General features: G+C 43.2%; 1 protein-coding gene across 7 annotated transcripts in view; it reads right to left on the bottom strand.

Moving 5' to 3' along the window:
* RAPGEF1 (Rap guanine nucleotide exchange factor 1) overlaps positions 1-25,500 on the bottom strand; it is a 165,448-nt gene extending 139,948 nt beyond the window's left edge. For all 7 annotated transcript variants that reach the window (XM_038745183.1, XM_038745185.1, XM_038745184.1 and 4 more), the window contains exon 1: positions 25,296-25,500. In XM_038745183.1, the coding sequence (XP_038601111.1) occupies positions 25,296-25,320 (25 nt within the window). In that variant the 5' untranslated portion in view covers positions 25,321-25,500. The remainder of the gene's footprint in view (positions 1-25,295) is intronic.
* Positions 25,501-26,255: the final 755 nt, after the last annotated feature.

Raw genomic sequence — 26,255 nt, 5'->3', positions numbered from 1 at the left:
GCAAATGATCACTTTCATCAGCACAAGTTGACTGAATTATTGCTGTGAAGAATCATTAAAACCTGTATCTACACCTCTTTGAGTAACCACCCATTTCAGGTTTCCAGCAATGATGAAAAAATACCAAGGACAAACATAACTAATTAGGTTAAATCTGTTTAGAACCAGCTTCACTACCAAAATCGTTTTGAAATTTCAAGAACAGGCTTCTGGCTTGAAGGAAAGGGAGCACTGCCCCAATACAAGAAGAAGGAAAAATAAAATAAAATAAAAATCTCGATCATTTGGGATTTTGAGTTAATCTCTAATGTTGGACAAATCATGACATTGGGCAATACATGACAAGTCACGCAGAGGCATCCAATATATTTTAAAGGTGCTTTGCACTTTATCTATGGAACTCAAAGCATTTTACAAAATCTTATTTTCATTTTCTAAACTGGACCAGAGGAAGTTAAGAACATTAGTTAAAATTACAAAGCAGGAAAGAGTTGGGAAGAGCACACCTAAACTGGGATGCCTAGTTCCTTTTCCTAGTTATGTAACGTCATTCTCGAACAGTTTATGGAAACAGCAAACACTAAAAAGTAAACAACGTTAAAAATATTTCAGGAAACTACTGCAAAAAATTTCCACCAGATAAACTTCCTATAAACCCAGCAATCTGAGTTACTGTCTTCCGGTACCCTCTAGTAATGAGGCATCAAAGAACCATTAGATTTCCTTTATGTTTGTAAAATTCCAAATGGATCTAATTTAACCTCTATCTACTTTACAGAAATTTTGTTTGATTGGAGTTTTCAAATTGTCAGATACCTGGTCCAATTTGTTCCAAACACCACCAACGTAATATGTAGGAAAATTTTAAAGAATGTTCTTGAATTTCTTACACTCCCACTCAGGGCCATAAATCTTATTTACTAGATGCCTGGCTTGGACTTGAGCAATCTAAGTGCAGTTAATTCAACTGAAAACTGTATGACTACATCACTCAGTTTTATAGGAAAATCATGATTTTTCAAAAAAGCAACAATTTTTGTAGAATAAGATCTGTTTGATGGACCTTTGAAAAACTGACAATATGAAAACTGGAAAAATTGTGGGAATTGAATTGTGGAGAGGCCCTCTCCATGAGTAATAGATGTATTCATGGTCCAAAATAAGTATATGACCCACCCTAGTCTTCCCATTTCGCTGAGGAGGGTGGATATTAGTTATGCACAAAGGGTAAGATGAATAGAAAATTGACTTATGCTTCTCACACAATCAGAAACAGGAAACACATCACATAGGCAACATTATATAAGAACGTTGCTTTCCAAACTCCAGCTTCCATTAAGGTTAAAGACATGGTGGTTCGTAAAAGCTGCTTTTCTGGGATCTGCTTAGTAGTTGGAGTATTGCCAAATTAGTTACCACCCCTGATAAACAGAAACACTGTCCAACCTGAAATAAAGGACAGAGGCTAAATGCTTAAGTTTTAAAGCACTTACGAACACCTAGAACGCATCTTGCTGTTAAACATTCAAAAGCTGGAAATGGCGTGTAATCTTTAATGGAGTAAGTCATTCATAGCCCAGCAATTTGGGTCAGAAGATTAATACAAAAATATCACAACATAGTCCCAAGTAATCTAGTTGTAAAAGCGTGAGTAAACCTTTGGGTCATCTGTGGTCTCGTGCGTGAAATTTGGCTGCCAGAGGAAAATCTGATGGAGATCATTTCCCCTCGAGAGAAAAACTCCAACAATACTAGGAAGCTCTCAAGCACTGTGGGAATGTTCAAAGTAAGGGTGATGGCTGGGGATATAAAACAAACCCAAGTCTCCCCAATTCAAATATCAGGTTGTAACAAAGAATCAAGGAGCAGCCCCAGAAACCATTCTCTCAGGGCATCATGCCAGATATAAAAATACCATCCCAGGCTGCACAAATGTCCAGGAACTTCCCTTTGAGCCTCAAAATGATGTGACCTCTCTCCTTATAAATCTCATGGGAATGATCTATGGAAAGTGCAAGGGTAGGAAGAGTGAATCTTTTTTAGCTGACTTATTAGGTCTAAAGGGACCTGGAAATCCTGGTATCCATCTGCAGAATGAAGGACCCTTGGGGCACTGTTGGCAAAACTTTCACATTTGCTGTCTAATTCCAGGTGTCCCTGTATAATTAATGGAATTTTTTGGGAAAATGAAGGAAAGTCAAATATGCCACTGATCCTATTCAAGTAGTGTTTTTTCTAGTTATAAAATCGACACTCACCAAGAAGCCAAAATACAGAGCTATCCCATATCCCTGACTTCATAAATACCGAAATGATCATTTTTTTGCTATTATGTAACTAACATCTTTTATAGCGGTAAATATTTGCAAATCTCAGAGCATCACTTTCTTCACCTTATTCTCACTACATGATATAGTCAGAAGAATTTTTTCCGTGTTTTAAAATATATTCCATTGGGCAACTCTGATTTATTAAAGGAAGCCTAAAGTAGAGGAAGTTCATTGCAAAAGCAACACTCCTGATCTCTGAAGAATGTGTTTGTTTGTCTGAAAATCAGGAATGTGCCACGAACTAAATCCATCCCAGAAGAACAACAGGATTCAGAAAATGTTCCCATCTGGATATGATTGAGAAGTACGTTAAAAGAAAAACAACTAAAATACCTATTCCCCCTTCATTCTTAATTTCATCCTATTTGGCATGTTAGGGAGTCATTCTGAACATGGGCAATAATCTTCAAATTAACACTGCTTGGAAAAAGTACTGAAGTAGTAGGAATGGCATTTATTGAGTTCCTACTGCATGTGGACAATGCTGTTTCCAACTGGGAGCTAAGTGCTGCAGACAGACAAGCAGGGTGCATGGTGATTGGGAACGGAGTGGTTTCTGGAGAAGCAGAAGCTCCTTAGGATCAGGAAGTAAGGATGCGAAAGAGAAAAGAGCACTAGTTGTAATAACAACAATAATAATAATAATGATAATAATTGTGGTACATTCATTCAATTGTAGTTATAGAGCACTTACTGTGTGCAAAGCACTGAACTAAGTGCTTGGGAGAGTACACTATAACAACAAACAGACACATTCCTCCCCACAATGAGCTCAAAGTCTAGAGACATGGTATATGTTAAGAGCTTATTTTGTGCCAGGCACCGTATTAAGCACTGGAGTAGATACAAGGTGATTGGGTTGGAGACAGTCCCTGTCCCACCTGGGGCTCAAAATCTTCATTCCCATTTTACAGGGGAATTTGGCACATTTGAAGATTCTTTGGGAAACCATCCTTTGATATACACTGAGACTGCTTAGTTGAGGTTTAGGAAGAAGGCAGGAGGATGCAATACTATTTCTCCTGACCAAAAATGAAAATGGACCTGTCCTGGGTCTCCTCCATTTCTCACTTTACATTCACTACCTTGGGAAGCTCCTCCATTTCCAAGGCTTCAACAACCTACAAGGTCATGGGTTCTAATCTGGCTCTGCCACCTTATCTGCTGTGTGACCCTGGGCAAGCCATTTTTCTTCTCTGGCCCTCAGTTACCTCATCTGCAAATGGGGATTGAGACTGTGAGCTCCACATGGGTCAGGGATTGTATCCAACTTGATTTGCTTGTATCCAACCCAGCGTTTAGGACAGTGCCTGGCACATAGTAAGCACTTAACAAAACTATCATCATTAAGCACCTCTACGGACTCCCAAATCTACCTTACTAGCCCTCACACCTCCTCTGAAATCTCATATCATCACCTGCCTTTATTGCATCTTTACGTGCAAGTCTGGCCTCATGCTCAATATATCTCAAAACAGAACTCCTCACCTTTTTTTTCCAAACTCTCTCATTTATTCAATTGTTTTTATTAAGTGCTTACTGTGTGCAGAGCACTGTATGAAGCACTTAGGAAAATACAACAATAAACTGACATTCCTTGCCCACAAAGAGCTCAGAATCTGGCTGGCGGAGGCGGGAGGGAGAACAGACATCAATAAAAATTAATAAAATTACAGATACATATGTAAGTGCTGTGGGACTAAGAGCAGGGGGACAGCAAGTCAGGGTTTAGCAGAAGGGAGTGTGAAATGAGAAAAAGTGGGGCTTAGTCTAGGAAGGCCTTTTGGAAGTGATATGCTTTCAATAAGACTTTGAAGGTGGGAAGAGTAATTGCCTCTCTAGACCTAGCCCCACCACCATCCTCCCCATCTCAGAAGCTGGCAATCGTGGCATTCTCCTTGACGCCTCTCTTTCAGCGTGGTATTTAATGAGCACTGACTGTGTGCAGAGCATTGAACCAAGTGCTCGGGAGAGAACCATACAATAGAGTTGGTAGGCATATTCCCTGCCCACAATGGGGTTTCAACCTCCATATTAAGTATGTAATCAAATTCTGCCCATTTTTTCTCCACAACTTTTCCAGGATCTGCTCCTCCTCTCCATCCAAGTGGCCACCATTTTGGCCCAAGCCCTTCTCATATCCGGGTTGATTTCTGCATCAGCCTCTTCACTGGTGGTGGTGGTAGTAGTAGTAGTAGTAGGAGTAGTAGGAGTAGGAGTAGTAGTAGTAGTAGTAGCAGCAGCAGCAGTAGCAGCAGCAGTAGTAGTAGCAGCATATATTAATTCATTCAATCGTATTTATTGAGCGCTTACTGTGTGCAGAGCACTGTACTAAGCGCTTGGGAAGTACAAGTTGGCAACAGATAGAGACGGTCCCTACCCAACAGTGGGCTCACAGTGTAGAAGACTTTGTGCAGTATGCTCTCTAGGTGCTTGGGAATTACAGAATAACAAAGTGGCATGTTCCCTAATCAATCAGTCAATCACATGTATTAAGCACTTACTATGTGCAGAGCATTGTTCTACGCACTTGGGAGAGTATAGCCCAACAGATTTAGCAGACACATTCCCTGCCCATAACGAGCTTACAGCCTAGAGGGGGAGCCAGACATTTCTATGAATAAGTAATTTATAATAATTTAAAGATACGTACATAAGGGCTGAGGATGGAGGGCAAATTAAATATTGAATGTACAAAGGATCTCACCATCTAACTGCATTCGAACTGGGGGAGACAACTATAAAAAATATTTACCACTGGAGTCAGTTTCCCCTCCCTCCAGTCTCTCCCCTTTCCAATGCACACTTAACTCTGCTGCCTGGATAACGTTGCTAAAACATCATTCTGCACATCTTGCTGCCCCTCAAAAATCAATCAGTGGTATTTATGGAGTGCTTACGGTGTACTGAACACTGAATTAAGAGTTGGGAGAGTACAATACAACAGAGTTGGTGGACACGTTCTGTTCCCACAATGAACTTACAGTCTAGACAGGAAATCACCCATTCCTCTCCATGCCAAGAAGAAATCCCTGATCGTAGGTCCGAAGTGACTTGACTTCCTTCCTCCTACTTATCAACTATGTTCTCCCACTGGAGGCCATCTTGCACTCTTTGTTTCTCTCAAGCTAACCTACTCACTGTGCCTCATTCTTGTCTCTCCCACTAACAACCTCTGACCTCTTGCTCAAACACATTTCTCCCTGACTGTCACTCCCTCCCCATTCAAATCCGACAGACCGCAGCTCTCCCCATCTTCAAAGCCCACCTGAAATCACATCTCCAGGCGACCTTTCCCGATTTCTAATCTCCCTCGGTTATATCTCCCCAAAAGCCACTTTAGCACTTCACCACCACCAATACATTTACTCAATCATAGCCTTCCATAGACTTTATGTACACATCTTACATACCTTATTACTTAAGCCTCTTTCCTTCTTCGGTACATTATTTTAGTTTCTGCCTGTCTCATTAAATTGTAAGTTCCTTGCTGGGCGAGATCATGTTTCATAAGCACTTAACTCTCCCAAGTGTTTACTGCAGTGCTCTGCACATTAGGCCCTCAATACTATTAATTGACTGAGAAGCAAATAGACTGCACGGACAAATAAAAACAATACCTTTTCAACTTCCAGCCAAGGACTCATACACTGTTAACTACAGAAAACAATTCCCATGTATAATGCTAAAAACCCAGTTCCTTTATAAATCACTTCATCTCATTTTGCAAAAGTGACTCGAGACCCAGAATTCTGGTGGAGAGAAAGTGCTCTTCATTCCCTAGGAAGTCACTATTACGTTCTTTTCCTCATGCTGAACCATAAAACATAGTGATATTTAAGAGGTTACTATGAGTCAAACACTGTTCTAAGTGCTGAGGAGATGTTTAGCCCATGTCTTCCTACTCCTCAAGAACCTCCAATGGCTGCCTATCCACCTCCGCATTCAACAGAAACTCGTTACCTTTGGCTTTGAAGCACTCAATCAAGCTCACCCCCTCCTACCTCACCTCAGTGATTTCCTATTACAACCCAGACGGCGCACTCGGCTCCTCTAGTACCAGCTTACTCACTGTGCCCCAATCTCGTCTATCTCGCCGCCAACCCCTTTCCCACATCCTCCCTCTAACCTGGAACTCCCTCCCCCTCCATTTTTGCCAGACACCACTCTCCCCACCTTCGAAGCATTATTAAGGTCACATATCCTGTAAGAGGCCTTTTTTAATGGTACTGGTTTATCTCTTATTATGGGCCAGGCACTGTCATGGGTTCAAATCCTGGCTCCGCCAATTATCAGCTGTGTGAGCCTGGGCAAGTCACTTAACTTCTCTGTGCCTCAGTTACCTCATCTATAAAAATGGAGATTAAGACTGTGAGCCTCCTGTGGGACAACCTGATCACCCTGTAACCTCCCCAGCGCTTAGAACAGTGCTTCGCACAAGCGCTTAATAAATGCCATTGTTACTATTATTATTACTGAGCCTTCTCCAATTAAACCTTCTTTTCCCCAGCTCCCTCTCCCTTCTGTATCATCCATCTCATCTCCCTAGCCCACGTCCTGCCTCTGGCCTGGATTGTCCTTCCTCCTTAAATCCAACAGACAATTACCCTTCCCCACTTTGGAGCCTTACTGAAGGCCCATCTCCCCCAAGAGGCCTTCCCAACTAAACCTCACTTTTCCTCATCTCCCACTCCCTTCTTCATCACCCTGATTTGCTCCCTTTGCTCTCCCCACCCCTTCCCAGCCCTACAGCACTTACGTACATATTTGTAATTTTATTTATTTGTATTGATATCTGTCTCCCCAACTCCAGACTGTAAGCTGTTGTGGGCAGGGAATGTCACTGTTTACTGCTGTATGGTACTCTCCCAAGTGCTTAGTACCGTGATCCACTCACAGTAAGCATTCAATAAACACGATTAAATGAATGAATGAATGGATCGCCCATCTGAGGTCTTCCATCAGCTCTCTTCGGGGATTCTTTATGAATATCAATCAATCAGTCAATCAGTCGTAGTCCCCCTCTAGACTGTAAGCTCATTGTGGGCAGGGAATGTCTGTTATATTGTACTCTCCCAAGCGCTTAGTACTGTGCTCTGCCCAGTAAATGCTCAATAAATACAACTGACTGACTGATATTTATTGAGCACTCACTGTGTGCAGAACATTGTACTAAGCTCTTGGGAGACTACAATGTAACAGAGTTGGTAGACATGCTCCCTGCTCCATCACTGGTCTGCTGTGTGACCTTGGGCAGGTCACCTGAATTCCCTTGCCTCAGTTTCCCTCATCTGTGAAATGGGGATCAGCTCCTAGTCCCTACTTGGACTGAGGGCCCCGTGTGGGACAGGGACCATGTCCATCCACTATGACTGTCCTGTGTCCACTTGACACATAATAGTAATAACAATAATAATAATGGTACTTGCTAAGCACTTACTATGTGCCAAGAACTGTTCTAAGAACGAGGGTAGGTACAGGTTAATCAGGTTGGACACAGTCGCTCTCCCATGTGATGCTCATGTTCTTAATCCCCATTTTACAGGTGAGGTAACTGAGGACCAGAGAAGTGAAGTGACTCACCCAAGGTCACATAGCAGAAATGTGGCAGAGCCAGGATTAGAACCCATGCCCTTCTGACTCCCAGGACCATGCTCTATCCACTAAGCCACGCTGCTTACACAAGTATTATTATAATTACAACAAGCTTACGGTCTAGTGAGGGAGACGGACATTAATATAAATAAATATTTTACAATATATAATTTATACATAGGTGCATAAGTGTTGTGGGCCTTAGGGTGGGGTAAATACCAGATGCCTGTCCTCCTTATGCCTACATGATTGTGTGGTACCCCCTACCCCCCACCTGCCCTGCCCACCTCAGTCCTAAGCCCATAGGCCTTCCCAGACTGAGCCCCCTTTTTCCTCTCCTCCTCCACCTCCCCCCCACCCTACCTCCTTCCCCTCCCCACAGCACCTGTATATATGCTTGTACAGATTTATTACTCTATTTATTATACTTGCAGATATTTACTATTCTATTTATTTTGTTAATGATGTACATTTAGCTTTAGTTCTATTTGTTTTGATGACTTGACACCTGTCCACATGTTTTGTTGTCTGTCTCCCCCTTCTAGACTGTGAGCCCATTGTTGGGTAGGGACCGTCTCTATATGCTGCCAACTTGTACTTCCCAAGCGCTTAGTGCAGTGCTCTGCACACAGTAAGCGCTCAATAAATACAACTGAATGAATGAATGAGTCTGACCTGGTTCAGGCGGCTCCCAATCAGAGACCCGTGGGATGAGAGGGATAGGAGGGGTGGAAAGGGAGCTCAGGTACCTATTCAGGGCATGCAATCAGGGCATGCGGAAACAGAGACGTCACGGAAGTCCAATCGCTTACCCTCAGAAGGAAAGTGTCTCTCTATTTACACATTCTGCTTCAAATAATATTTATAAAATGACGCTGAGCACATAGTGCTGGGCTGGGTGCTATAATTGGGCAACACATACGGGGCCCAGCCTCTACGGAGGAGGGAAACTACTAACGGAGAGGAAAATGGAATTAAATATGAGCATCTATGGTGAGGCAAAAATAAAGAGGCGTAAGGACCTCTAGGGCAAATGTGGGTCTTTTAAATGTGCCTTTAATGGCATGGAGGGGAAGGACATGAAGGCACTCAGGAAAAAGGGTGTGCAGAGGGAAGGGGGAGATACTTGGAACTTCTTGTCCCATTTTAGTCTCATTGCTAGTGCCCACTAATAGGAAAGGCTGTCTAAGGCAAGGTCGATTATTAGCTTCTCAAACTTTCATAATCAACATAATAATTAATAATTATGGTATTTGTTACCACTTATTTTATGCCAAGCACTGTTCTAAGCACTGGAGTATATACAAAGAAATCAGGTTGTCCCATGTGGGCCTCACAGTCAATCCCCATTTTACAGATGAGGTAACTGAGGCACAGAGAAGCTATGTAGAAGCTATACAGAGAAGCAGCGTGGCTCAGTGGAAAGAGCACGGGCTTTGGAGTCAGAGGTCATGGGTTCAAATCCCAGCTCCACCAACTGTTAGCTGTGTGACTTTGGGTGAGTCACTTCACTTTTCTGTGCCTCAGTTACCTCATCTGTAAAAATGGGGATGAAGACTGTAAGCCACCCGTGGGACAACCTGATTACCTTGTAACCTCCCCAGCACTTAGAATAGTGCTTTGCACATAGTAAGCGCTTAATAAATGCCATCATCATTATTATCATTACATGGTTTGTCAAGTTCACTCAGCAGACAAGTGGTGGAGCAGGGATTAGAACCCACGTTCTCTGACTCCCAAGCCTGTGTTCTTTCCACTAAGCCACGCTGCTTCTCGTCATCATCATCATCATCACCAATAAATAGTATCTATTGAGCACTTACTATGTGCAGAGCACTGTACTAAGCCCTTGGAAGAGTACTATACAACAGAGTTGTCAGACATGCTCTCCGCCACAGTGACCTTGCAGACTAGAGAGGGAGACAGACAGCAAACTAAATTCTGACATTCACTCAATCGGATTTATTGAGTGCTTACTATGTGTAAGGGAAAAGAGGACTTAATCTGGGAAGACCTCCTGGAGGAGATGTGATTTTAATGAGGCTTTTAGGGTGGGGAAAGTGATGGCCTGTCACATACGGAACCTCCATGTTCTGATGTTATTCCACTTCCAAAAAATTCCCCCAGCAGTTCTGAAACGATAAACAGCTCTTCATTTCCTTTCCAAATCTCTGGGATGAGCTCCTATAAAATTGCTTATACTCACATTTCCCTTCCTTGGACCTGGTTAGAAAATTAATCCCATATTCCTTTACTCTTCTTCATAGGCATATTAAAGAATTATATATAAAGCTCTTCGACAGGCCTCTGACCAAGCTCAAATAAGGTGAATTAATATTACTAAACCGCAAAGGTCTGCTGACTTCAACTGCGAAAATAAACTAGAGTTGATCCAGTCTCATTTTCCCTGTAAATGGCATACTTGTGAATGTTCAAGTGGCCAAATAGGTTTTCTTCCAACTCTGGATATGTTTCAGGGAAATACAGGTTAAGGAAGAAATGCACAAATACATTGAGGCTTGGGCTTCAGCTTAGCTATTAAATTAACCAAAGGGTAGAAATGAAAGGTACTAAATCATCCTGCTTGTGGCTATTTGGTGCAATTTAGAAGCTGCTCGGGTACAAGGATCTTGGAAGGTTTGTGGTATTTTTTTCTGCCCAGGACAATAGCAATGCACTTTATCAGTTCATCCTCTAGGCTGTATAAAGATCGCTTAATTAATCCTGACAGAGCCACCCTTCAAGGGGAAATATGGAGATTGTGAATGAGCCTCTTGGGACATGGAAAGAAAATAGATGACTCGGATGAGTCATTTCTAAGGGTCTGGAATAAAATGCCAACATCTCCCTAGTTGTGGGATGTGTTCCTGCAATATGTTCTTGAAAGGCAAACATTAAGAAATAGCAAAATTGGGGCTTTTAAAACTAATCAATATAATGACATCAATTGTGCAGCAAAATATTAAAGGTAGCACCCATTTTTAAAAAATAAACTCTACTCTTTAAAAGGTTATTACAGGGCACAAAGACTCATTCACTGATGGGTGAACTGGATGCTATTTACCATTCCCAAATGCAGAAATCCAATCCAAAGGCAATGATTGAACCCTGGCTGGAGAAGCTTTTTCCTGAACTGGGCCCAAGTGAAAATAAAAATAATTAATTAATAATAATTGTGGTATTTGTTAAGTGCTTACTATGTGACAGGCACTGTACTAAGCGCTGGGGTGGATACAAGCACATAGGGTCAGACAAAATCCCTGTCCCACTCAGAGCTCCCAGTTTTAATCCCCATTTTACAGATGAGGTAACTGAGGCACAGAGAAGTGAAGTGACTTGCCCAAGACCACATGGCAGACAAGTGGCAGAGCCAGGATTAGAACCCATATCCACTACATCATGCTGCTTTGTGTCTTGTATGTCACTATTTAACATTCACTGGGCACTAACAGTGACAAAGCCAAGGTCAAATCTATTTTCCTTGCAGCATGGGCAAGCAACATCAATTGGTACTGATTCATTAATAAGGAAGGTCTCTCATGGATGTTTGCAGTCTGTAAGCAAGGATCTCCAAGTCAATTATTTTAATTGTTTTAATCAAACATAATATCCAGGCTCATTCCCACACTGGAAAAATCAGCACAATTGAATTTATTATTATTGCCCCTGCTTACCTGGATCTCTGGTTTGTAAGGATTATTTTTGAAACAGAGGGGTAGAGATTGGAGGCAAACCTGTCTCTCTGGACAATTCAGACTTTCACTTCAGTCTATACTTCACACTGCTTTCCAGATCATCTTTGTGCAGAAACGTTATGGGCATGTTACTCCCCTCCTCAAAAATCTCCAGTGGCTGCCTGTCAACCTACAAATCAAGCAAAAACTCCTCACTCTCGGCTTCAAGGCTGTCCATCACCTCGCCCCCTCCTACCTCACCTCCCTTCTCTCCTACAGCCCAGCCAGGACCCTCCGCTCCTCTGCCGCTAACCTCCTCACTGTACCTCGTTCTCGCCTGTTCCGTCGTCGGCCCCCGGCCCACTTCCTCCCCCTGGCCTGGAATGCCCTCCCTCCGCACATCCGCCAAGCTAGCTCTCTTCCTCCCTTCAAAGCCCTACTGAGAACTCACCTCCTCCAAGAGGCCTTCCCAGACTAAGCCCCCTTTCTCCTCTCCTCCTCCCCATCCCCCTCGCCCTACATCATTCCCCTCCCCACAGGACCTGAATATATGTTTGTACAGATTTATTACTCTATTTACTTGTACATATTTGCTATTCTATTTATTTTGTTAATGATGTGCATTTAGCTTTAATTATATTTGTTCTGACGACTTGACACCGGTCCACATGTTTTGTCCTGTTGTCTGCCTCCCCCTTCTAGACTGTGAGCCCATTGTTGGGTAGGGACCCTCTCTATATGTTGCCGACATGTACTTCCCAAGCACTTAGTACAGTGCTCTGCACGCAGTAAGCGCTCAATAAATACGACTGAATGAATGAATGAAAGTATTTGGATCATGCCCCCTCCTGATCGATCCACAAACAAAAGTACCATGGAGAAGGTTTACACACACACACACACACACACACACACACACACACACACACACAGAGAGAGTACATATGCAATGAGTGTACATGTCGATATAGTACTCTCCCAAGCATTTAGTATAGTGTTCTGCACATGGTAAGAGCTCAATAAATACCATTCATGATGATGATGATGACAATGATGCATAGCATGGTACTAAGAGCTTGGGAGAGTCCTTTATATGTGTTCTACTCATCCAAAAAAAAATCTTTATTTTACATATTTGAGAGCCCAACTGAGCGGGGAAGACCCCACAAAGATATCCCTTTCCTCTTACGAAAAAAATGCTACATAAGGCACATATATTAATAGGAGCATTTAATGAGCTGCTCAACTATGCTAGACATCTCTTCGAACACACAGATACCATGATTCACCCATGCCAGTATTTTAGACTACTAAACTATCTGGGGAGTTTTTGCTCATTCCCTGGAACCTTACCGGCAGCGGTTTCTGATCGGGTGGGAAACCACATGGGATTTCCCCTGATTTCCCCTCCTTGCTGTAGGTGTCTTATGTGCTACTAGAGTCAGGCAGATTTTGCCGTCAAAGTAATTTAATATGGGCCAGTGAAAGAATTCTCTAGACAACCCCATGCTCATTTTCTATAACCAATGCTGCCTTTCTCACTTTGATATAGAGTACAAGGGAGTACACCCAGAAAACAAATTTAGCAATTGTTTCCAGGCTGCCTTTTGGTTCACAAAGTCACCATCCAGCCGCATTGCATTCCTTTGGTCTTCAGCTGTTTTCATTGCTCTCTTCTTGTCCACTCCTTTCTTCTCTCAAACATTACAAGCATCTGAATCTTGCTCCAGAGAGACCCTGGCCAGAATTTTTGCTTTCCACACATCGTTTTCTCCCCACCTGTCAGGCCGAATGCCCAGCAAAGAAAAGGGTTAAAATCCTTTTCTTTTACCCTAGTTCTGGGAATCCCCAATTACAGCCCCATGCTTGATCTTTCCACTTCTCTTCAGTAAAAAACAGGGCAGACTTTCCTTTAAAAGTTCACTTGTAGCAGAACTGTTGGGAGAACAGAAGGCAAGGAAGACTGCAACAGGGTTCAAAGCACAAAAGCCATGGGACACTAGAAAAACAGGCCCGGGAGTCAGAAAGATCTGGATTCCAATCCTGGCTCCGCCAACTGCTTGCTGTGTGACCTTGGGCAAATCACTTCAATTCTCTGTCCCTCAGTTTCCTCAACTGTAAAATGGGGCTTAAACCAGTTCTCCCTCCTACATAGGACTGTGTGCCCCACGTGGTCAGGGACTGTCCAACCTAATTAACTTGTACCTACCCCAGCGCTTAGGATACTGTCTGACACATAGAAAACGCTTAACAAATACCACAAAACAAACAAAAAAACACCTATCTCTTATGGTGCAACCACAGAAGCAGGGTGACCTAGAAAAGCAGAATGGCCTACTGGAGAGAGCATGGGCCTGGTAGTTGGAGGACCTGGGTTCTAATTCCGGCTCTGCCAACTGCTTGCTGTGTGACCTTGGGCACATCACTTAACTTCTCTGTGCCTCAGTTTCCTCAACTGTAAAATGGAGATTAAATACCTGTTTTCCCTCCTACTTAGCAAGCCCACTGTGGGAAAAGGACTGGAACCCGGTTAACCTGTATCTACCCCAGCACTCAGAACAGTGTTTGACGCTTAATAAGCACTTAAATGCCATTAAAAAAAAATCAATCCATCCAGTGATATTTATTGAGCACCCACCATGTGCAGAGCACTGTACTAGGTGCTTGGAAGAATGCAATGCAACAGACTTGGTAGATACAATCCCAGAGATTGAAAAGAGAAAAAGGAAATATCTATCTTGAAATTAAATTCTACTGAATTTATGTCTCCCTTGTCATCAATCAATTAATCAGTGGCATTTGTTGAGCACCTACTGTGCACAGAGTAATATACTAAGCTCTTGGGCAAGTACAGTATTACAGAGTTGGTAGACCCATTACCTGCCCGTTACAGTCTAGATGGGGATACAGAGATTAATATAAATAAACAATATGTACATAAGTGCTGAGGGGTTGAGGGTGACATCTTGGAAAACACCTGAGAAGATGGTGGAGGAACAAGTATCCAGGCTCTCCTCGAAAGGAAATTTGGTGAAGGGTTAATGGAATCAATCAATCAATCGTATTTACTGAGCGCTTACTGTGTGTACTCTCCCAAGCGCTTAATACAGTGCTCTGTGCATGGTAAGCACTTAATAAATACCGGTGATGATGATGATGATAATGATGATGATAAGTCATATTAAGCGCTTAGGAGAGTACAATACAACATAGTTGGTAGCCACATTCCTGCTCACGAGGCACTTACAGTCTAAAGGGGGAGACAGACATTAACATAAAATTTGGATATTTAGGAAGGTACTGTGGGGCCAGAGCAGGTTGACTATCAAGCACTTAAGGGAGAGAGAGTAGTAGGGGAAATGAGGGCTTAGTTGGGGAAGGCCTCTTGGAGGAGATGTGATTTTAAGTGGAAGATAATGTTAGAGCATTTAAGACACAAATAGAGGACATAAACTACCAAGTAATTTCCAAAACTCAGGCAGATAAAGGATAAAACAAGTCCTGAACCATTAAAATCCAACAGGAAAGAAAAATGGTGAAGATAATGACCCCATACTGGGAATTCATTAGAAGACCCAAATACAATTGAGCTGAACTACACGCCATGGAATACAGATTTAGCCCTACTCGAAGTAAATCTAAAGTTGGGAGGAAAAAACTGAGTATCGGGGAAGATACATGACTTCCACAGGCTGGTTATGCTACAGCTCTCTTTAGTAGTATCCCATTAAAAGGGCAACAAATGTGTCCTCAAACTTTGCTACAGTTAAGAAGAAAACCAAGAGCCTGAGCAAACTAGAAACTGTACCGGATGACTAATAAGATACTAGTTTGAGTTGAATACAATGATATGCTAACATTTTTATTAGCATCTGCAGAGTTCCACAAGTCTCAATTAACATATTATTTTAGAACAGAATTTAATGGTATTTGTTATGTGGTTTCTCTGTGCCAGGCACTGTAATAAACACTGTGGTAGATAGAAGATAGGTTGGATGCAGTTACTGTCCCACATGGGGCTCATAGTCTTAATCCTCATTTTACAAATGAGGTAACAGGCACAGAGAAGTTAAATGACTTGCCCAAGGTCACATAGACAAGAATTTGTCTATGTCATCAGCTCACTAGCATAATAATTTCTCAGCATAGCTTTTTACATGATTTTACAGCTAAGAATCAGAAATTACTTGGAAGGATCCCCCTTCTTACTTGAGTGTCAAAGACTCATTCTTGAGGTACTGAAATTCAATTCTGGTTATTAGACTCTAATGACAAATGAGAATGCCAAATGGATCTTAAAACAAGGAATATGTATCTACTTTCCAGAGTGACCAGGATCTGATGAGAGGAAATCAAAATGAGACACATATTCGATGTATTAACTTATTTTTCCGTATTCTTGGTCTCCCTCTCTTTTAAACATTTTCACAGTTGTAGGATTGGGAGTGGAGGAAGAGGGATTAGTTCTATTCCCCATCTACATCCGCTCCCTTGAGGAATGCATTTGCTTCCACGGCTATGCGGATGATTCCCAAATCTAAAGCTGTTTTCAGTTCTTCATTTCTTTCTTTTGCAACCTACTATGGCAACTTGGAGTTCCGCATAATATAGCCTAGGTAAGAGAAGACACTGAAACCCAGTAACACTTGGGAAATGATTTTTCTTAAAGTTAATGAGTCATCTTTATAAACCCCATATCAAGTTCTACAATCGCTTATTATCTCTATAAAATTCCATTAAAAATCACTTCTCCAAACACCAGTTCCTTATAACATTGAAGAGATTCTTGGCAATTCACAACTTTAATCTGTAATTCTCAAAATTCAGTTCCTGATGATGCAAGGGATATTCTGAAAAATAACAACAACAACAACAACAAAACCCCACCCCAAACAGGCCAGAACTTTTTGGTGCTGAGAAAGGGGAGATGAAAGGGACCAGAAGATAATAGAAAGATTAAAATAAAGGCTAAAGGGCAAGAAAAAAAATGAGAAAAAACTTGAAAGGGACCTAGAAGTTGTAAGACTTCAAAAGCCATTAGAGAAGATCCTTGGTTAAAAAATATTGGCAGGGTAATTGGATTATATTGCAAAGTAAACATTAAAAGAGAAGCCCTTGAAATGCTGATAATTATGGTAACACTATCTTACTGAAAGGTTTGGCTAAAGTTTGTCAAGTCACTAACTAGTGAGCACAGTGGATTCGGGAATCTATGCCTCGCATAGACAGCAAATTGAGGGTATTTTGTTTTTAAAGGAGTTAAGCAGGTTCCAACTCTTTCAGCCCTCAAGTTATGCGGGGAAAATTAGGGTGAGCCAAGTGGAATCCAATGCAGTGCCCTGCATTACCACGTGGGAACCTACAAATCAAGGATTGTACTTTGTGCTGCTCATCCGTAACCGCTCCAATTGATTGAAAAGCAGCATTGACAGACTCTGAAAAATGACCTGGCGAGCCTTCATTGGCTAAAAGGAAGGCAATCAGAGCGGATTATCAGTGGAAGAGAGGAAGATGAATGGAGGAATTGGTAAGCTTCCCAGGGCTGCGAGACGCAAACAACAGGCTACCTTCTCCAATCGGCAAGGATGGAAAATGTCATCATAGCTCCTAGAGGTTAAGCCCTTTGGTCCAACAGAAAGAAAACAGAGAAGGGAGAGAAAGAGACAGAGAAAAAGACAGAGGGAGAGAAGGTAGAGCATCACAAAATCCCGTCTTTTGGCACAACTAACCCTTATTCTCTCCAGACCAATCATATTTGTTAAGGCCTCAAAGAAAGCAGAACCCACATCTTTTAATCCATTACTCCTCAACTCACTAAAAGGCAACTGACATAATACTAATAATGATTATTATTACAGTAGTGCTTACTGTTTAGTGCTTACTCTGTGCCAAGCACTCCTCTAAGCTTTGGGGGAGGTGTAAGCTAATCGGGTTGGACCCCGTCCCTTCTCACACGAGGCTCATGCTCTTTATCCCCATTTTACAGATGAGGGAACTGAGGCCCAGAGAAATGAAGTGACTTGCCCAAGGTCCCACAGCAGACAAGAAGCGGAGCCGGAACCCAGGTCCTAATAACTCCCAGGCCCATGCTGTATTCACTAAGTCATGCTGAAATGTATTTTAAAGACTTATTGTGAAACCCTCCAGATTAGGAAATGTACCATCCTGATATTCTGCTGGACAAGAAATTCTCTGGAAACTTTGCCCTGCTGAACAGGCAGTAATTTCTGGAATAGACCTTGTTCGACGATGTGACATATGCTCAGTGTGAAGACGACAACAGTGCCGCGGCCTGGAAAGCTATACGATGCCGTCCACGAAACCCGGCTACTTTTTTTACCCCAGCTACTGAGATTCAATGATCCCCTGGGATTACTCCAGAGCTGCGTAAGTGCCAAATGGAGCTGGAGACAAAATAGGACTCAGGGGCCAGAAAATGATGTCAAGTTTTGCAAACATCAACAACAAAAATCACTGCCACTACCTTTGCAGTTTCCAGCAGCTTTCACGCTTTTGCTAAGATTTTCACATTTCTCACCAAAGCTTTAATACCGTACTGCAGGCACACAGCACCAATATCTAGCGTACGTGAGCTGCAAAATGTGAGCCGGGTTAGCTACTCCTTATGCCTAGACACATCAACGACAACAATGTTTTCTCTCCTAATTAAACACAGCATAATTTTTAAAAAAGAAAAAAATATCCACCACATGATTTGCAAAACAGTAAATTGAATCTTTAGAGAGTCTATTCCCAGCACGGAAAAAAAAAAAAAATCAGGCACCCAGGAGAATCCCACACAATTTCTAGGAATACAGAGAGAGATGAAATTGAAGATTAAAGGTTTTCAAGGTTTGCATTAAGATTTATAAGAAGATAGCTTTGCCCTATTCCCATTCTGTGCGATAGATTTTACATGGGCCGTATCCAGGTCTTCGCCAGCGTGATAGGAAAAAGTGATGAAGCTCTGAAATCTGCCCATACACTCATCTTTTCTTATTCCTCCAATGCAGTGGAAGGGGCAGTTTAAGTTAAAATTATACCCAGAATCCATTCCAAAGAGCACAATTATAGCTCAGGTTGACTCACCTCACACCACACGCAAACACTCTGGGCTACCAAGACAGAATACCAGAGCTACTTCAAAAGGTAACAACAGGTCGTTTCTCCCCACCCCGCAGCTCCTTATTACGACGGGGCAAAAACAAAATTAAAACAAAACAAAACTGCAGTTAAATGGAAAATGTACTTGTCCGGCCAAAAGCAAGTATAAACTGGTCGGCTGGGCCTGTGCTTTCGCTCCAGCAACCCAATCGACTTAGGCAGAGCAAAGGAACACCATCAGTCGAGAAACCAAAAGGCGAAGTCGATGTGGGAGGAAATGGGGCTCCCAAAATGGACATCCAAAAAGGCCTTCCGAGTTTAGGCCTCGACCATCCAGGGTCTGCTTCTGCTACGGTGGAAAGCTCTGCAAGGGAGCTCGATTGCCTGGGTTTCTTCTTCTAAAAAAAATCAGAATTAGGGACGGGCCCGGAAGACGTCCTGGCACCCCGATCCTGGCAACCCACGTGAAAAAGGCCCCTCTCTCCCATCCCCATCTTTGGATCTGGGTGAAAGTCTCCGGATTTCCGGGGCAGGATGGCGGGGGGTGGGGAGTGGTCCAGCTGTTTCATTCATTCATTCAATCGTATTTATTGAGCGCTTACTGTGTGCAGAGCATAGTACTAAGCGCTTGGAAAGTTCAAGTCGGCAACATATAGACACGGTCCCTACTCAACAACGGGCTCACAGTCTAGAAGGGGGAGACAGACAACAACACAACCCCCTCGTCCCCCTCTCCATCCCCCCCATCTTACCGCCTTCCCTTCCCCACAGCACCTGTATATATGTATATATGTTTGTACATATTTATTACTCTATTTATTTATTTTATTTGTACATATCTATTCTATTTATTTTATTTTGTTAGCATGTTTGGTTTTGTTCTCTGTCTCCCCCTTTTAGACTGTGAGCCCACTGTTGGGTAGGGACTGTCTCTATATGTTGCCAATTTGTACTTCCCAAGCGCTTAATACAGTGCTCTGCACATAGTAAGCGCTCAATAAATACGATTGATGATGATGAACACAAAACATGGAGACTGGTGTCAAAACCATTAGAATAAACAGAATTACAGCTATAATAGAATTACAGTTGGCCCCCCATTCCTTAGCCCCTGCAAACTGGGGAGCCCAGTCTCCCCAATGTCCCCAGGGTGGCAGGTGGGGGGTGTGGGGGATGTCGATATAATAATAATAATCATATTTATTGAGCACTCACTGTGTGCAAAGCATGGACTAAGTACTTTGGAGAGTCCAATATAACATCACCAGACAATAATAATCGTATTTATTGAGCGCCGTGTGCAAGGCACTGTACTAAGTGGTTGGGAGAGTACATGAGAACATCAGACAATTTAATAATAATCATATTTGTTGAGTGATTAACATGTGCCAAGCACTGGACTAAGCTCTTGGGGGAGCACAATAGAACATCAGACAACATAATACTAAGAATCATACTACTGAGCGCTTACTGTGTGCCAAGGACTGTACTAAGTGCTTGGGAGAGTACATTAGGAAATCAGAGGCTGTAACACTAATAATCGTACTTATTGAGCACTTACTGTATACCAAGGACTGTACTAAGTGCTTGGGAAAGTACAATAGAACATCAGACAATATAACAATAATTGTATTTACTGAGCGCTTACTGTGTGCCAAGGACTGTATGCCTGGAACATAGTAAGTGCTTAACAAATACCATAATTATTATTATTATTATTACTAAGCACCTGGGAGAGTATAACAGAACATCAAACATAATAATAATGATTGTATTTACTGAGCACTTGCTGCAGGCCAAAGACTGTACTGAGCACTTGGGAGGGTACAACAGAACATCAAACAATATAATAATAATAATAATGATCCTTTTACTGAGTGCTTGCTGTGTGCCAAGGACTGTATGCTTGGCACATAGTAAGTGCTTAACAAACACCATAATTATTATTATTATAAAACGCCTGGGAGAGTACACCAGAACATCAGACAACATAATAATAACAATAATGATCGTATTTACAGTCCCTGCAGGCCAGGGACTGTACTGAGCGCTTGGGAGAGTACACCAGAACATCAATGTAATAATAATAATAATAATAATCATATTTACTGAGAGCCTGGGAGAGTACAACAAAACATCAGACAATATGATAATAATAATAATAATACTAATGATCATATTTACTGGGTGGTTGATGTGTGCCAAGGACTGTACTGAGATCATGGGAGAGTACACCAGAACATCAGACAATATAATAATAATAATGATCGTATTTACTGAGCGCCTGGGAGAGTACACCAGAACATCAGACAATATAATAATAACAATAATGATCGTATTCACTAGGCGCTTGCTGCAGGCCAGGGACTGTACTGAGCTCTTGGGAGAGTACACCAGACCATCAGAGAATGTAATAATAATAATAATAATCGCATTTACTGAGCACCTGGGAGAATAGAGTAGAACATCAGACAATATAATAATAATAATAATAATAAAATAATAATAATAATAATAATAATAATCATGTTTACTGAGCGCCTGGGAGAGTACACCAGAACATCAGGGAATATCATAATAGTAATAATGATCGCATTTACTGAGCACCTGGACGAGTACACCAGAACATCAGATTATATAATAATTAATAATAATAACGATAGTATTTCCTGAGCTCTTGCTGTTGGCCAGGGACTGTACTGAGTACTTGGGAGAGTACACCAGAACATCAGACAGTATAATAATAGTAATAATAACAATGATCGTGACAATCTAATAATAATAACGATCGTATTTCCTGAGCGCTTGCTGAGGGCCAGGGACTGTACTGAGCGCTTGGGAAAGCACACCAGACCATCAGACAATATAACAGTAATAAATAACGACCGTATTTCCTGAGCGCTTGCTGCGGGCCAGGGACTGTACTCAGCGCTTGGGAGAGTACAACAGAACATCAGACAGTATAATAATAATAATGATCGTGATAATCTAATAATAATAACGACCGTATTTCTTGACCGCTTGCTGAGGGCCAGGGACTGTACTGAGCGCTTGGGAGAGCACACCAGACCATCAGACAATATAACAATAATAAATAACGACCGTATTTCCTGAGCGATTGCTGCAGGCCAGGGACTGTACTGAGCGCTTGGGAGAGCACACCAGACCATCAGACAGTATAATAATAATAATGATCGTGATAATCTAATAATAATAACGACCGTATTTCTTGACCGCTTGCTGAGGGCCAGGGACTGTACTGAGCGCTTGGGAGAGCACACCAGACCATCTGACAATATAACAATAATAAATAACGACTGTATTTCCTGAGCACTTGCTGCGGGCCAGGGACTGTACTGGGTGCTTGGGAGAGCACACCAGACCATCAGACAGTATAATAATAATAATAATGATCGTGATAATCTAATAACGACCGTATTTCTTGACCACTTGCTGAGGGCCAGGGACTGTACTGAGCGCTTGGGAGAGCACACCAGACCATCAGACAATATAACAATAATAAATAACGACCGTATTTCCTGAGCGATTGCTGCAGGCCAGGGACTGTACTGAGCGCTTGGGAGAGCACACCAGACCATCAGACAATATAACAATAATAAATAACGACTGTATTTCCTGAGCGCTTGCTGCAGGCCAGGGACTGTACTGAGCGCTTGGGAGAGCACACCAGACCATCAGACCATATAATAACAGTAATAATAATAAAGACCGTGACAATGTAATAATAATAAATAACGTACTGGACTGTACTGAGCGCTGCGTGCCCTGCCCACCCGGAGCTGACGGTGGAGAGGGATCACAATAATCATTCATTCATTCAATCGTATTTATTCAGCGCTTATTGTGTGCATAGCACTGTACCTGTATCTATGTTTGTACATATTTATTACTCTATGTATTTATTTATTTTACTTGTACATATTTATCCTATTTATTTTACTTTGTTAATTTTTTTTTTCTCTGTCTCCCCCTTCTAGACTGTGAGCCCGTCTCTAGATGTTGCCAACTTGGACTTCCCAAGCGCTTAGTGCAGTGCTCTGCACACAGTAAGCGCTCAATAAATACGACTGAATGAATGAATGAAAATATGATTGAATGAATGAATGCTCAGCGCTTGGGAAGTCCAAGTTGGCAACAGAGAGAGGGTCCCTACCCAACAGCGGACTCAGTCTAGAATGATAATGATAAGCACACAGCACCTGTATATATGTGTATATATGTTTGTACATATTTATTACTCTATTTATTTATTTATTTTACTTGTACGTACATCTATTCTATTTATTTTATTTTGTTAGTATGTTCGGTTTTGTTGTCTGTCTCCCCCTTCTAGACTGTGAGCCCACTGTTGGGTAGGGACTGTCTCTATATGTTGCCAATTTGTACTTCCCAAGGGCTTAGTACAGTGCTCTGCACATAGTAAGCGCTCAATAAATACGATTGATGATGATGATGATATCTATTCTATTTATTTTTTGTTAATATGTTTGGTTTTATTGTCTGTCTCCCCCTTCTAGACTGTGAGCCCGCTGTTGGGTAGGGACCGTCTCTATAGGTTGCCAACTTGTACTTCCCAAGCGCTTATTACTCTATTTATTTTACTTGTACATATCTATTCTATTTATTTTATTTTGTTAACATGTTTGGTGGTGTTGTCTGTCTCCCCCTTCCAGACTGTGAGCCCGCTGTTGGGTAGGGACTGCCTCTATATGTGGCCAACTTGGACTTCCCAAGCGCTTAGTCCAGTGCTCTGCACACAGTAAGCGCTTAATAAATACGGTTGATTGATTGATTTGTACGTATTACTGTATTTTACTTCTACAGATCTATTCTATTTATTTTATTTTGTTAATATGTTTGGTTTTGTTGTCTGTCTCCCCCTTCTAGACTGGGATCCCGCTGTTAGGTAGGGACCGTCTCTAGACGTTGCCAACTTGGACTTCCCAAGCGCTTAGCCCAGTGCTCTGCACACAGTAAGCGCTCAATAAATACGGTTGATTGATTTGTACGTATTACTCTATTTTACTTCTACAAATCTATTCTATTTATTTTATTTTGTTAATATGTTTGGTTTTGTTGTCCGTCTCCCCCTTCTAGACTGTGAGCCCGCTGTTGGGTAGGGACCGTCTCTAGACGTTGCCAACTTGCACTTCCCAAGTGCTTAGTCCAGTGCTCTGCACACAGTGGGCGCTCAATAAATACGACTGATTGATTGATAAGGAGGATCATTCTTTCATTCAATCGTATTTATTGAGCGCTTAGATGTTGCCAACTTGGACTTCCCAAGCGCTTAGTCCAGTGCTCTGCACACAGTAAGCTCTCAATAAATATGACTGACTGAATGAAGCCTTCCCAGACTGAGCCCCCTCCTCCTCATCCCCCCGCCCTACCTCCTTCCCTTCCCCACAGCACCTGCATATATGTCTGTACAGATTTATTACTCTATTTTACTTGTACATATTTACTATTCTAGTTACTTTATTTTGCTAATATGTTTTGTTTTGTTGTCTGTCTCCCCCCTGTAGACTGTGAGCCCGCTGTTGGGTAGGGACCGTCTCTAGACGTTGCCAACTTATACTTCCCAAGCGGTCAGTCCATCAATCAATCAATCAAATCAATCATCATCATCATCAATCGTATTTATTGAGCGCTTACTGTGTGCTGAGCACTGTACTAAGCGCTTGGGAAGTAGATGTTGGCAACATACAGAGACAGTCCCTACCCAACAGTGGGCTCACAGTCTACAAGGGGGAGACAGAGAATAAAACCAAACATACTAACAACATAAAATAAATAGGATAGATATGTACAAGTAAAATAAATAGAGTAGCAAATACGTACAAACATATATACATCTATACAGGTGCTGTGGGGAAGGGAAGGAGGTAAGATGCGGGGGGATGGAGGGGGGACGAGGGGGAGAGGAAGGAAGGGGCTCAGTCTGGGAAGGCCTCCTGGAGGAGGTGAGCTCTCAGCAGGGCCTTGAATCAATCAATCGTATTTACTGAGCGCTTCCTGTGTGCAGAGCACTGGACTAAGCGCTTGGGAAGTCCAAGTTGGCAACATCTAGAGCCGGCCCCTACCCAACGGCGGGCTCACGGTCTACAAGGGGGAGACAGAGAACAGAACCAAACATACTAACAAAATGAAACAAATAGAATAGACATGCACAGGTAAAATAAATAAATAAACAGAGTAATAGACTGTGAGCCCGCTGTTGGGTAGGGACCGTCTATGTTGCCAACTTGGACTTCCCAAGCGCTTAGTACAGTGCCCTGCACACAGTAGGAGCTCAATAAATACGATTGAATGAATGAATAAATACGTCCAGTGCTCTGCACACAGTAAGCGCTCAATAAATACGATCAGAATGAATGATAACGATGAGGACGGTGTTTGTTAAGCGCTTCTTCGTTCTGGGAGGCTTCCGGGCCCGGTCCTGGGGGGCTCCGTCCACCCGCGCGCCGCGGCGCTTACGACAGTGCCCGGCACGTAGTAGCCGCCTCCTGCTCCTGCCCCTTCGGGGAGCCCCCCCCCCCCCCACCTTTTTCCCCCTTCCCCCGGGGCTCACCTGGTTTGTCGATCTTTCCGGACATTTCGGGGCTGCGCCTCGGGCCGAGGGCGGGCAGCCCAACGCCCAGGCCGCTCCGCCTCCGGGGAGCCTCAGTCCCGCTCGGGACCCGCCCACATCGATCGCCACCAGACGCCGACGGACGGAGGGGAAGGAACCGGCGAAGGAAAGGAAGAACGAAGGAACGGACGAAGGAAGAAGGACGGACGGACGGACGGCGGGGACGGGCGATCGCACCCGCCGCCGCAGACCGACAAGCCGCGGCCGCCGCCGCCGCCGCCGCCGCCGCGACTCGCACTGCCACCTGCCGGACAGTCTGCGAAGACGCTTCGCACTGCCGGACAGTCTGCGAACACGCGCCGCACTGCCACCTGCCGGACAGTCTGCGAACACGCTTCGCGCTGCCAACACGCGCCGCACTGCCTCCTGCCGGACATTCTCTGACCACGCTTCGCACTGCCAACAGTCTGGGAACACGCGCCGCACTGCCTCCTGCCGGACAGTCTGCGAACACGCTTCGCACTGCCGGACAGTCTGCGAACACGCGCCGCACTGCCACCTGCCGGACATTCTCTGACCACGCTTCGCACTGCCAACAGTCTGCGAACACGCGCCGCACTGCCTCCTGCCGGACAGTCTGCGAACACGCGTCGCACTGCCACCTGCCGGACATTCTCTGAACACGCTTCGCACTGCCAACAGTCTGCCAACACGCTTCGCACTGCCACCTGCCGGACATTCTCTGACCACGCTTCGCACTGCCAACAGTCTGCGAACACGCGCCGCACTGCCTCCTGCCGGACAGTCTGCGAACACGCTTCGCACTGCCGACAGTCTGCGAACACGCTTCGCACTGCCACCCACCGGACAGTCTGCGAACACGCTTCGCACTGCCGACAGTCTGCCAACACGCTTCGCACTGCCACCTGCTGGACATTCTGCGAACACGCTTCGCACTGC

The sequence above is a fragment of the Tachyglossus aculeatus genome, chromosome 4 (genome assembly GCF_015852505.1).
Source record: "Tachyglossus aculeatus isolate mTacAcu1 chromosome 4, mTacAcu1.pri, whole genome shotgun sequence".
Taxonomy (NCBI): domain Eukaryota; kingdom Metazoa; phylum Chordata; class Mammalia; order Monotremata; family Tachyglossidae; genus Tachyglossus; species Tachyglossus aculeatus.
The sequence above is the reverse complement of the archived record's forward strand: the minus strand, read 5'-3'. Positions and strand labels throughout refer to the sequence as shown.